At 47.2% G+C, this 13830-nt stretch overlaps 1 protein-coding gene across 6 annotated transcripts in view; it reads right to left on the bottom strand.

Annotated features, from left to right (window-relative positions):
• Positions 1-13830, bottom strand: part of LPIN1 (lipin 1) — an 80302-nt gene that overhangs the window by 58981 nt on the left and 7491 nt on the right. For 5 of the 6 annotated variants that reach the window (XM_038006586.2, XM_038006584.2, XM_073022792.1 and 2 more), the window contains exons 2-3: positions 2525-2725; positions 423-518 (exon numbers count right to left, since the gene is read on the bottom strand). In XM_038006586.2, the coding sequence (XP_037862514.2) occupies positions 423-518; positions 2525-2716 (288 nt within the window). In that variant the 5' untranslated portion in view covers positions 2717-2725. Of the gene's footprint in view, positions 1-422; positions 519-2524; positions 2726-4664; positions 7958-13830 lie in introns of those variants that run through there. The other variant, XM_038006585.2, reaches the window with a different exon arrangement.

Here is a 13830-nt window from a genome sequence, read left to right as displayed (position 1 = left end):
GTAACTTGTGTATATGTGACATGTATTTCAATAAAGCTATTAAAATTTTTCAAATATTTTTGTAAAGTAATTCAGCCACTCACTTAATAAAAGAACACTGGGCATTTGAGATTTGACACACCAGTGCAATCTGTACACCTCTGACAATGGTCCAGGCCCATGTGTGAAGTCCATCCCTCTGTCTCCTGGGAAGTAGTCAGCAAACTGAAGCCAGCCAGGAGAGCCGAGTCTGTGTGGACTCAGCACACCCCCAGGCCATCTGGCTCAAATCCCTCATACAGATCAACGCCCACTTTTCTCTGCCCCATTGTCCACACAGCCAGGGCCAGTATTACTTTGCACAAACTTCCGCGGTGTCTCCAGATAACCATTGCTCAAAGCTCAAAACTAGGAAGTATCCCTGACCAACCAGCCTTCCTTACCTGATCATTATCTGTTTCTTGAACAAAAAATGCTTCTCCATTATCTCCCAATTTCATGTGCAAATCCACAGATTCCCCATTGATTTCTATGTCAACCTGAGGGGAAAAGATGGTTGAGAAAAGAATGAGCTGCCTTCACCAGAACAGGAGACCTCATGGGGAGAGCCAAGTCTCTGTGGATACGCTGTCGTCACATATACCCTGAAGTGCCGCACAACTCCCAGTCTCAGTCAGGCAGTCCCATCCAAGGGAACGGTCACTTGAGCACTGGAGGAGTTCTGGGTTCGGGAGGGCAGGCCCCTGACCAGGAAAGAAGGAACCCAAAGCAGTAGGTTGGTGCAAAAATAATTGCGGTTTTGGCCATTATTATAATTATTAAAAATAGTAGCAAAAACTGTAGTTATTTCTGTAGTAAGCTAATAGAAAGATTCCTCTGAGACCACCTGGTCTAGCTCCTCCTTTTTTGGCTGAGGAGCTAGGCCAGACAAGGGAGTGACCAGACCAGGGTCACACGGCTGGTGAGAGTTCAAGCTGCAATCAAAGCTTCCCCAGCCCCAGACATTAGAAATTACACCCTGGAAAACTCACCAACTATTGGCTGGGATCCTTCACCCAAACTCAGGGAAGAGCTTCCACTTGAACTTAACTCAAAGAACGAATCATGAGACATCATCCCAAAATCCACATTAGGTGGGGGCATGAAATGTCTATTTGTAAATATTTGTTTCTTTCCATTTGTGTGGCAGATTGTCTTCTAAAACTGGCCACATCAATATCCCGGTCCTACCTGCTCTTCCAGAACCTTTGCCACTCCTGAAAATAAACTAGAAATAAAAATCTAAGCTCACAACTGACTGAACGGACCCCTTCTCGGTCAAGGAGATGCCAGAGAAACCTTGAGAACTGAGTTCCAGGCCATGATGGAATGCGAGATGGGACATGCTTCCTCATACCCCACCTCAGTAACCGCCATTTCAAAAGGGCCAAACAGAAACCAGCCCTTTCAAAAGACTCTGCACTGGTATCAGCAAAAGAAGCTGCTCTGCCTTTTTTTTTTTTTTTTTTTTTTTTTTGTCTGATAAGAGCCCAGGAACTAGTCCTGACCCATCTAGGGAGAATGTGCCCTGAGGGTTTTCCCTTTCCTGCTCCACCCTTTGATGTCAGACACCAGAAAACTCCACCCTTGGCTGGTGCTAGTGCCATCATGTTTTGAACATGGGTCCCATGGAGAGGCATGAAGCTCAGCTGCACATGTGCATGTTTTCCTCTCCTGAACACTCGTGACCCCCCTCCTGTGGCTTATTAAATATGTAGATTCTGTGATCCCAGAAATCCCTGGTCTCTTTGCCCCTCCTTCAAAGCGTCTGTTTCTGCTTCTGGCCGGAGGCTACACTTCCCAGCCTGTCAGAATTGGCCACCCAGCAGGCAAGGCAACAACCTAGTTCTCCTCTCCAAATGTATGAACTTTATCCTTCTTCCATTGACACCACCAAGAAAAGCCTATTTCTCCTCCCCTTGAGCCCAGGCAGGCTTGTGATGGCCCCAACCAGTAGAGCACAGCAGAGGTGATGCCATGTGGCTTGCAAGGCTAGGCCATAAGAAGATCCAGCATCTGCCTGGCTTCCTCCCTCTCAAGACGCTCACCTCACCACTGTCACTGTGTTGTGGGGTGCCCTGGCCACGTGGAGAGGCCATGGGTAGTTGGTATGACCAACAGCCTCAGCAAAGAGCCCAGCCAAGAGCCAGAATCAACCACCGGTCACAAAGAATGTGAGTGTTCAGATGATTCCAGCCCTCAGCCTTTGACCTTTCCAGCTAAGGCCCCAGAGAGCAGAGAAAAACCATCTCACTGTGCTCTGCCTGAATTCCTGACCCACAGATACAGGAGCTTAATAAACAGTGGTGTGTGCCACGGCACTTTAATTTACACAGCCATGCTAACTAGAATAATTCCAATTAGTCACTGTCAGTTCCATGACTGACCATTTCCAACGGAGACCTAAAACTCTGGGTCTGAGAGTTCAAGACAGGTGGCGTCACCAGAGTGCAAGGGCATTCTCTAAGGAGAGCCGGTGCCAGGTCCCCGTGCCCTGAGAGCTCACCACTTTCTCTCGGGAGCGCAGGACGCCCATCTTCCCAAAGCGGACGTGGAAGGGGGAGCATTGGAGGTTTCCATTGGGCTGGCGGATGACAATGATGTCAATGCACCCCGAGAGCGTAGCAGGGTTCAGTCCCTTGTAGAGCTCCTTCACGGTGACAAACACCTGGCCGGCTAACTGCCCCACGTAATTCATGGTCTGTGCCTGGAAAACAGACAAAAAAAACACACACAGACACACAATTAATCCAAGGAAGAGCCAATCAAAATGAACTCCTCACCATTTCAAAAACGTAGATTACACACTCAACTTTCAGCTCATCTCATTTCTGGAATGTGCTCCGTCCACCCCCGTGGCCTATCAGGGTCCACTGTGGCCCATTACAGCCCATCAGGGCCCATCACAGCCCATCATGGCCCATCAGGGTCCATCACGGCCCGTTACGGCCCATCACAGCCCATCAGAGCCCATCACGGCCCATCAGGGTCCATCACGGTCCATCACGGTCCATCACGGCCCATCAGGGTCCATCACAGCCCATCATGGCCCATCACGGCCCATCACGGCCCATCACGGCCCATCAGGGTCCATCACGGCCCATCACGGCCCATCACCCCAACTCCCACAGCAAGCCCACTAGTCTCTACTCTCCCAGAGTCCAGCACAGACAGCCTTGACCCCATGACATCTAATCTCAGTTGTCCCCGGGCCCTGTCTCCTCTGTAGTCCTATGAAGCTTGTTTATATTGTCCTTAGGACCACTGCCACCTGCCCCTTCTTCTGTCATGATGGACAGGTTTTGCACACTAAATCTCAAGACTGTAGAGGAAAGAGACTATTTCATACAGCTGAGGATCCCCCACCATGCCAATCACAGTAGCTACTTGATATTAGTTGAAAAACAAATGACTATTTTTACGGGAGAAGGGAAATGAAGGATTTTTGTTTGTGACAATTTCCATGTGGCCTTTGCCTGCATGTCTGACTTCTCTCCACTGCCCCAGGGAACACCAGCGCTCTGGGCTGCTGGCCAGCTATCAACTGCAATCCACTCAGCAAACATTCAGGCCATCTCCTCTACAGGGCCTGGGGCCACAACACAGAGATAAAGAAGAAAGTCCTGTCCCCTGGAGGGACTCACAGGGTCGTGAAGGAAACAGAGGTAATATACAAGGAACTAGCAGGGCATAGTAGCTCATGCCTATAATCCCAGCACTTTGGGAGAATGAGACAGGTGCATGGCTTGAGCCCAGGAGTTTGAGATCAGCCTGAACAACATGGCAAAATCCCATCTTTACTAAAAACACAAAAATTAGCTGTGCGTGGTGGTGCGTACCTGTAGTCCCAGCTACTTGGGAGGCTGAGGTGGGAGGATCACTTGAACCCAGGAGGTGGAGGTTGCAGTGAGCTGAGTGTGACTGGAGTGCAGTAGCACGTACGCGCACACACACACGCACACACAAACTAAAATAAATGTCAGTGTCGCTGAATTTGTTTTAAGTAAACACTAAGGGAGTTATGATCAAGGAAAGAAGGTGCATCAGAGGAGCTGGCGCTGGAGGCGGGCTTGGAGGAGAACATCTCAGATGTCAGATGAGAAGGTGGACAGGGTACTGCGGGACAGTGAGAGGTTCATGCAGAAGCATGGAAGCTTAAAACTACCAGACTGGAAGAGGGAGCTGTGCCCAGAACAGAGAATGTGCAGAAGGGAAGGATGGAGAGTGGGAAATCGTGCCAGGAGATGCGGGCTCTGCTGTGTGAAGCCATCCGATTCTGGAACAAAATGACACTTTGATTCAAGATTTAGCAAAAGCATCATCGTAACAATGTAAAGACTGGCAAGAAAAAAACTTGATGGCAGGAAGGCTAGGAGAGAAACAATTTCCCGCCTAGAAAGGAGGTAGAGACAGAAGAAACAGAGGGATAGGGACAGGCCAAGAGATATTCTGGGTTCAAGGCAGCTGCACTGCGAGCCACCACCGTGCTCTGGCCTTCTTTTCGTAGCTCCGGATCCCTGACCACCTGGTGCAGTCCACGCCTGCCCACATCACTGTCCACTCTACTCAGCTCTCAGCTCCATCCTTCTGCCATCACTGTGCCCTGCTGTGCTAACCGGCGGTCTTGACTGGCCCACGGCACTCACATCTTATCCCTGGACTGGGTCATGGCAGGCAGGAGTCCTCCAGCCCTCCTCTCTCCACTCCTTGCTCAGCTTCGGGGGTCACGCCATCAACCCTCCTCTGGCCCTTCAGGGACGTGGCACCTCTTGGTGGTCGTCCAGTCTCGGGAGTCTCTTCTTTCCAGCTCTGACTTATACTCTAGGGCTGAGTCCCAGACTCTCTTCTCCTCTCCTGTTTATTCACCTGATGCTTTGGTGGATTTGTGAAGCCATGTGGTTGCAAATACCGCCCAAACAGGAAGGATTTGCACAATGTAACTTCCAGTCCACCCCGAGACCTCACCCCTCCTCCTGGTCCACACTGCTGCCATTCTTCAAGGCGACTATCCCAGGACACATGTGACCACACAGACAACACCCCCACCTCAGGTCTCCTCCAGACTCCAGGAAACACCACGTGTCTGAACCTGTGGCTCACAAACCTGCTGTGTAGACAGGTTGGTTCTGGGAGCTTTTCCTATCATTCAGTGGCGCTGTGATATTATCATGTAAAAGGAAATATATATTTTGGTCTTCATTCCCAGATCCCAGCCAGAACTCCTAAACCCCTTATAATTTCTAAGTGATCTGAGTGATAGGAATGTCTTTTGTTATGATATTTCGCTTTCTTCCCCTGCTCCTGAAACAGCTCCTTAGCTCCAGAGCTTTATTGCTCTGGAGTGGCCCAGAGCACTCAAGTGGCCCAGTCCACTCAAGATAAGCCCCCTTCGACCACACCAAAGTTTAATCAGAGGACTCTCGGAGGATGGGGGCTGGGCCAGCTGCCAGAGGAACTGATCTGTGATAAGCGTTGGTGCCTTCAGCCACTCCCCACCCCCCACCCCATCCCCAACCTCCAGGGAAGGAGAGGGGAGGGAGATTAAGTGTAATCAATGGCCGATGAGTGAATCAATCTCGCCTGTGTAATGAAGCCTCCATAGAACCCGAAAGAAAGGGGCTCAGAGAGCTTCCAGGTTGGTGAACGTGTGGCAGTGCTGGGAGGCTGGGGTGCTGGAGAGGGCATGGAAGTACCACTGCCACCCCACCGCCCTGCCCTGTGCACCCTTCCACCCTTCCACCTGGCTGCTCCGGAGTTTTATCCTTTACAACAAACCAGTGGCGATCAGTAAACTGTTTCCCTGAGTTCCGTGAGCCGATCCACAAAGGAATGAACCCAAGGAGGTAGTCATGGGAACCCCTGATTTATAACCAGTCAGGCAGATGCACAGGAGGCCCAGACTGACTGGCATCTGAAGTGAGGGACAGCTTGTGGGGATGAGCCCTTAGCCTGTGGAATCTGATGCTAACTCCAGGCAGACGGTGTCTGAATTGAATTCAATTATAGGCACCCAGTTGGTGTGCTCCGAGAGCTGGAGAACTGCTTGGTGTGGAAGAGACACACACAGATTTGGTGTCAGAAGTGTGTATGAGAGTAGAGGAAATTGTATGGTTTGTTTGTTCTTTTATGAGCTACATTCTTAAGGCCAAGGATAAAGCTTTGGTCTTTCAAGTTAAAAAAACAAAATATACCTTTTGTATATCTTACCCCAACTCCTATGAAATAAGCAAAAGTGAGATCAGCACACCCATTTGCAAATGACGCTCAAAAGTGGTCAAAGCCCCTGCATGCAGGGGCTAGTAAGAACTGTGGATTTAATTCTAATTTAGAACAGGCCAGAGAACCAAAAGTCATGAATGATACCTACAAAGGAAAGAATGCAAGAAGCCCTCCCAGGTGCATTTTACAATTTTAAATGAAGCTCTCTGTACTGATACACCTCCTCTCTCAACCGAGGAAACAAGCCCAGCCCTTAGTAAACACACTCAGGGAGGAACACACATCTGCCTTCCTTTCACCTGGGGGTAAACGCCAGAGCCCAGCTCCCCCTTCATCTGTCCTGCTAATACGTCACATATATATAAACATCAAAACACACATTTCTCTAAGTTTACGAGTGGTGCGGGTTTAACTTCATGCAAAAAAGGTGCGGTTGGATGCTTCCTGAAAAGATGTACAATATCAGAAATGATTCTTTATAACCCTGATACTTCTTATTCCTTCCACATTGAACTTAGATTTTAACATGTGTCTGGTAAGAGAGGTAACCCTCTAACTCTAAAACTACGTGCAAGCAGTATTAATAACATCTTTGTACAATTTCTTTCATATACATTATCTCCTGCTGACTCTCACAATACCCTGTAGGAATGCAGCCTTTCAGATGATAAAACCAGAAGACAGCCGAAGTGCAATGAAGATTGCAGGGCTGGTGAAGAGAGGCTGTCTGGACTGACACGCCCAGTTTCACCAGACTGGAATCCAGGTCTTTGGATTTTGAAGTGACCTCTCTTTCGGTTCTGTGAAGCCCTTTCTCATGTTCCCCATCTCTTTGCCTTCATCACCCTTGCAGGTGAGCTATGTTTGTTACCGAATGAGACCAACTCCCCAGCAGTGAGGCCCCAACCCCAGGCCAGCACATCTAAGAACTACTGTTGATATTTTTTTACTCGTAAGAAAGAGAAAGCTCATAACTGGATAGCATTACCACATCTCTGCATCCTAACCTCTCCTCTGCAAAGGGGGCACGTTGGCCTGGGTAACCTGCAAGGTCTAATTCCAGCTCTATCCGTTCCAAGACAAAGGCTCCACTCCTTAGTTCTTAGCAACTGAAGAGGCATCTTTAATAATTTAATTGTTGCTCTGCTCTCTTGTTCTCAAGAACAAGCATCCTTGCCCCTCTTCAGTGAGCAAACTCAAGGTTACTGCTCAGAATCCAAGAATTTGGAAGCTAGAAGGATCCCTAGTTGTTGTTCCGACAACCTCATTTTTTAAAAGTAAGCCCAGAAATGGGAAGTGACTTAGCAAAGCTCTCTCCATGGCAAAGACAGAGCCAAGACTCCAATTTCCTCTGTGACCTTCCCACTGGATTGGTCTGGAGTATTTTCCTACCACAAATAACCAGAAGGTGCTTTGATATCCCCAGCTGTGGCTTTAGCTTAGATTAATGGTGCTCTGATATCTTTAGCAGTTCCCTCTATTGAATAACTTCTTTGCAAATCTGAAAATACCTCAATTTGAAAGCAGGAAATCTTCTCAATAATTCTCAACAAGTGACAGGGTCACGGGCTCCACCTGGCAATCTGTTGTCTGTTCCTAGGAACTCAACATCTACACCCTGGGCCTGCCTTAACAACCAAGCACTGAAAGTTTTTAAAAGGGTGAATACCACCACCTCACATCTATTAAGATGACTACTATTAAAAAAAAAAAAAAAAAAAAAAAAAAAACAACAGAATATAACAAGTGTTGGCAAGGATATGGAGAAACTGGAGCTCTTGTGCACTGCTGGCGGGAATGTAAAATGTGCAGCCACTTCAGAAAATAGTCTGAATTCATCAAAAAAATAAAAATAAAATTAGCTTATGATCCAGCCATTCCACTCCTGGGTATATATCCAAAAAAACTGAAAGCAGGTCTCGAAAAGATATCGGCACACCCATGTTCGTGGCAGCATTATTCACAGTAGCCAAAAGGAGGCAGCAAACCCAGGGTGACAGATGAATGGAAAAGCAAAATGTGGTCTATCCATATCATGGACTATTACTGAGCTTTAAAAAGAAAGGAAATTCTGATACATGCTATTGTGTGGATGAACCTTGAGGACAGTAGGTTAAGTGAAACAGGCCAGTCACAAAAGGACAAATGCTGTATGATTCTACCTATATGAGCTACCTTAGGCAGACAAACTCATAGAAACAGAAAGAGTGATTACCAGGGGCTGGCGAGAAGTGGAAAATAGGGAGTCAGTGTGTGTTTAATGGGTACAGGGTTTCTATTTTGCCACTGAACCATACACTTACAGATGGTTAAAATGGCAAATTTTATGTTATGTGTATTTTATCACAATTAACATTCTTTTTAAGAACTGGGGAGAGGCCAGGCGCAGTGGCTTACTCCTGTAATCCCAGCACTTTGGGAGGCCGAGGCGGGCGGATCACGAGCTCAGGAGATAGAGACCATCCTGGCTAACGTGGTGAAACCCTGTCTCTACTAAAAATACAAAAAATTAACCGGGCGAGGTGGCGGACACCTGTAGTCCCATCTACTAGGGAGGCTGAGGCAGGAGAATGCCGTGAACCCAGGAGGCGGAGCTTGCAGTGAGCAGAGATCGCACCAGTGCACTCCAGCCTGGGCGACAGAGCGAGACTCCGTCTCAAAAAAAAAAAAAAAGAATTGGGAGAGAGAATATTGTATTAACCAGAACTCATTTCAGGAAGCCAGGATATTATTTGGTTAAATAATTTCTTTGAAAGAGAACTTGGGGTGGAGGGGGCAATTCCTCTCCCAGGAGGCACCATGCCCTTTAAGGCACAGGGTGGGCCCGGTCACTCTAGGCACCTGTTGCCTGGAGGGGTGCTGGCAGGTTAGAGGCAGCCAGGCTCTTCTTTCTCTGCCCTTCCTCCAAGTTCTCTTCTAAATAAATCCTGGACAAATGTTTAAAGAATACAAGAATAAACCAGCTGAGCATAAATTCCCAAATTTTACTTTCAGTTATGTTTTGAGTAAAAGGTTCAAGGAAGAAGCTAATTTACCTGAAGAAGCCAGACAAAACCAGCCAATCAACCCACCTCCCCAGACCTGCCCGTTAATCTCATGACTGTCTTTGGTGTTGGTTTCCTGCTGTCTGCTAAAACACGTGACCAAGCAGTGAGGGGAATATCTGCTTTATAGAATAAAGTATCTTAATTATCTCAAGGGTGACAAACAACAATAAACAAAAACAAAACCTGCAGAGGACCAAACGGAATGCTTCAATTTCCAGTGGCTTTCAGATGCCTGCTATTCACTCACCCCATACCAAATTCCTTTTAAACTTACTGATTTTAATCTCAAAATTTGGCAGGAAATAGCAGCTTCACCTGACAGGATTTTATTTACCACTCGAAACAGGATTCCACAACCCCTAGTTCAAATGTTTTTGACGGAGAACTCAGCCAAATCTTACAAATATCCTTTGGCAAGACTGGGGTTCTCTAAGTGTGGATTTTCAGAAAAGCCCTAAGGTTAAGAAACGTAAGTTTTTTTAATGTGACATCTTCTAGCTTGACCTTCTGAAATAATATAAATTTTCTGAGGTTATTACATCCCATTGGAATACCATCTTTCCAGATATCTCTGGGTTAGAAACTGTTTTTATGTTAGAACCAAACAGATAATATACCAAAGAACATAAACATCTATAAGCATATTCCATTTAGAATTCTACTTATGACAATAATAATAAATAGCAAGCTCAACTTGAATAGCATCGATTATTAAAAACACATATGGGGGCTGGGCACTCATGCCTATAATCCCAGAACACCGGGAGGCCGAGGCTGGCGGATTACCTGAGGTCAGGAATTTGAAACCAGCCTGGCCAACACGGTGAAACCCCATCTCTACAAAAATACACAAATTAGCATGATGCCTTTAATCCTAGCTACTCAGAAGGCTGAGGCAGGAGAATCGCTTGAACCCAGGAGGCAGAGGTTGCAGTGGGCCGAGATTACATCATTGAACTCCAGCCTGGGTGACAGAGTAAGACTCCATCTCAAATAAATAAATAAATAAATAAATAAATAAATAAATAAAGGAATTTGAATGATTTTAAGCCACGCCCCTTAATGGACGATTCAGGAATCTGCTGTTCCACTCATTTATTATGCAAGTAAATAAAAGTGATTTTAATTCCCTTTCTAGTTCCTGCAACTAGAACATTACCTAAGGCACGTTATCTGGGACATAATAGTGGCTCCATTTTCCTATTGTGGGTTTGCTCCTTGGAAATGAAATGATGTCATGGTAAGCAACATCTAATGATATACAAGACTGGCCAAGCAAATGCAAACGCAAAACTGTCTCAATAAATGCATTCTTACAATCCCCGTTTTTGTTCAGTCTTTCTCACTTGTACTTTTCTTCCTACTCTCGCTTCTTTAAGAACTAAGTGGCCAGGCACAGTGGCTCACGCCTGTGATCCCATCACTTCGGGAGGCCAAGGCGGGTAGATGATGAGGTCAGGAGATAGGGTCCATCCTGGCTAACATGGTGAAACCACGTCTCTACTAAAAATACAAAAAATTAGGCAGGCACGGTGGCACACACCTGTAGTCCCAGTTACTCAGGAGGCCGAGGCAGGAGAGTCACTTGAACCCAGGAGGTAGAGCTTGCAGGGAGCCGAGATGGCGCCACTGCACTCCAGCCTGGGTGACAGAGCAAGACTCTGTCTCAAAAAAAAAAAAAGGAAAAAGAAAAGAACTAAGTGTCTTGCAGGAGTTGAACAATAATTAACCCTCAAATCTGGGTTCCCACCTGCCTCCTCCGTTTCCTCCCCTCGCTATCCAGGTACACGACCCCTTCATACACACACCCACATGACGCTATCTTTCAGCCTCAACCTCCTCCTCAGCCCTCCAGCCCAGTCGCCCAGGGCAGTAGCTTGATGAATATTACTGTCATTCGTCAAGTGGTTGAACAGACATCTATCTACCAAGTGAGTCTTCTCTCCTTGAAGACAGGGACGAGGCTTGCTCATTTCTGACGCGGTACCTGCCCCACCGCAGGCCTAGGAGATGTCTGCAGTGCTATGTGGCCATGTTTTCTTTAACAACTTCCCACGTCTTCTTTGATGACATTCTGCAACACTTGCCAGGAGTCTAATCCTATGTATTTGTGTACCAAGCTAGGTATTTCTGGAATGATATAATTGCATTAAATCTATATGGTGGGTCGGGCGCAGTGGCTCAAGCCTGTAATCCCAGCACTTTGGGAGGCCAAGACGGGCGGATCACGAGGTCAGGAGATCGAGACCATCCTGGCTAACACGGTGAAACCCCGTCTCTACTAAAAAATACAAAAAACTAGCTGGGCGTGGTCGTGGGCGCCTGTAGTCCCAGCTACTCGGGAGGCTGAGGCAGGAGAATGGCGTGAACCTGGGAGGCGGAGCTTGCAGTGAGCTGAGATCCGGCCACTGCGCTCCAGCCTGGGCGACAGAGCCAGACTCCGTCTCAAAAATAAATAAATAAATAAATAAATAAATAAATCTATATGGTGACTGATTTCCAAAAGCGAAAGTATTTTCTGCGTTCAGAATGCTTTTCCTCCCATATAATGGAAATAGAGGATCCGAGCTCCCTCAGTCCTACTCTTAAAACATTGAGAACCAGTGGGTGTCCCAGAGCAAAGGACCAGGGCTCAAGCCAAGTTCATTGACCTGTGGTGACCATTTTGCCAAAACCAGGATGGAAGCGGCGGCAGGCAGGAGGACGTGGATGTGTTTTGTGATGGGGTCTCCACTTACCCAAGAGACACAGATGGCCTAGGGCTGTCGGGGGCCACGCGGGGCATGTGCAAGCCCCTGGTGTTTCAATGAGGAAGGAGTTGGCAGGTCATCACATAAAGAGCAATGAGGAACTCTGCCAGGAGCAAATGAAAGAGAACCGCTGAAAACAACCTCGGGTTTCAGCACAGGCTAACCTTTGACTTACCTTTGAAAGGACACTCAGAACGAAACAGAACTTGGGGCTCTCTGAGAAAACAAATCCTATTGCCTGTTTGAAGTTAAAGTGTTGTCTGTCCTGTCAATACAGACCCTGAGACTGATCCTTGTTTTCCTGGGGCTCTCGGGGGAGCCACAGGTCCAGCCTAGAGGAGTCAGCCTCTGGAGGTAGGAATCCTCCAGAGCCCACAGACCTTTCCCAATGCCCCTTATTTGTTTGTGCTCAGAACACTTAACACATCACTGCTAAGCCCCAGGGGAAAGGCCATGGGAACCTCCACATTCCATAAAATGTATGAAACTCCTTCATATGTTGTAAGCACATCTGATCCGATTCTAAACAACCCCGGGAAGCACTCCAGGGTAAGCATCATCACCCCATTTCTGATGAGGAGCCAGGAGCACCAGGTTTATTCCAACATGACTAGAAAGTGAACAGAGAAGAGTGGGGAGCCCAGGATGGACTCCTAGTCTCTGCTGCTGTCCTCTGCACAGCACTACCTCCTCATCTAAGGTGGATAAATCCAGTATCAGTGGGGGAGGCCCAGGTAAAGACAAACCAGTCATGTGGCTTTAGCAAAGCAGATGGCAACCATCTAATTCTAAATGTCAACTCATATTGAGCACGTGTTTACAGGGCATCCGGTGCTGGAGACATCATCATAGATTTTAACTGAAGTCTGAATTACAGAGAGGCAGTTTCAAATGCAGGGCAGAAAGCACAATCTAAGCTTCCAAAACCTCGTTTACTAGAGGGAGTGAGCTCACCCTCAAAAGGTGCATTCAAAAAGTCTAAACCACCACTTGGCAAAGAGGTTGTAGAGGTAATTCGAGAATCTGATGTGGCTCTCACTTTGATGCTGAGATTCTGTGACCTGGTCACAGCAACTTCATGAAATCAAGTCTTCATCTCAAGCAAGAAGCTTTTATTTTTGGTCCCATCACGACATTCCAGAGTATAAACAGCAAGTTGCACCCACCACCCTCAAAGTAGCTTGGCAAGTCAGGGTACGAGGGGGCAAAGCACTAAAATTTAAAAACCAGAAGAAACGAAGACAGCAGGAATTGTTCTCTGCCAGAGCATAAATTTCATAAGACAATGCTCCCAAACAAAATTTCCTGCGAACAGTTTAAATAAACAGCCGTGACATCTAAGGGTAAGACTGCAAAGCAGAAATGACACAAAATTGGGGTCAGAAGGTCTGGCTGTGTTATCTTCGGGCATTTACCAGCTATGTGTGTGGGAGCAGAGCATTAACACAATGGCTCTGACTGAGCCCACCAGGCTGTCATCCTCAGTGGTCAACACAATGACTAGTTTGGAAAGATCTTTGCTCCTGGAAAACAGATGCAAAATCGTATTATTGTCACAACCTCCCATAGGAGGTAGCTACAGAAGCAAGCCTCAGGGTTGGCCCTGGATATGACACCTTCAAAACCGTTCTCACCCGCAGCATCACCGCTCCCTCACAGGGCCTCTCAGAAGGTAAAGTCAAAAGCCATAGTTCAAAACTTTCCCTACAACCCTTAAGGACTTAGAAAAGCCGAAACACCCTCCTGGGTTCAGTCTGTGATTGAAGACTTCTCTGGCACTTGCTCAGCTCCGGGTG

The sequence above is a fragment of the Chlorocebus sabaeus genome, chromosome 14, assembly GCF_047675955.1.
Source record: "Chlorocebus sabaeus isolate Y175 chromosome 14, mChlSab1.0.hap1, whole genome shotgun sequence".
Classification (NCBI taxonomy): domain Eukaryota; kingdom Metazoa; phylum Chordata; class Mammalia; order Primates; family Cercopithecidae; genus Chlorocebus; species Chlorocebus sabaeus.
Note: the sequence above shows the minus strand (reverse complement) of the source record. Positions and strands in the feature narration are given on the sequence as shown.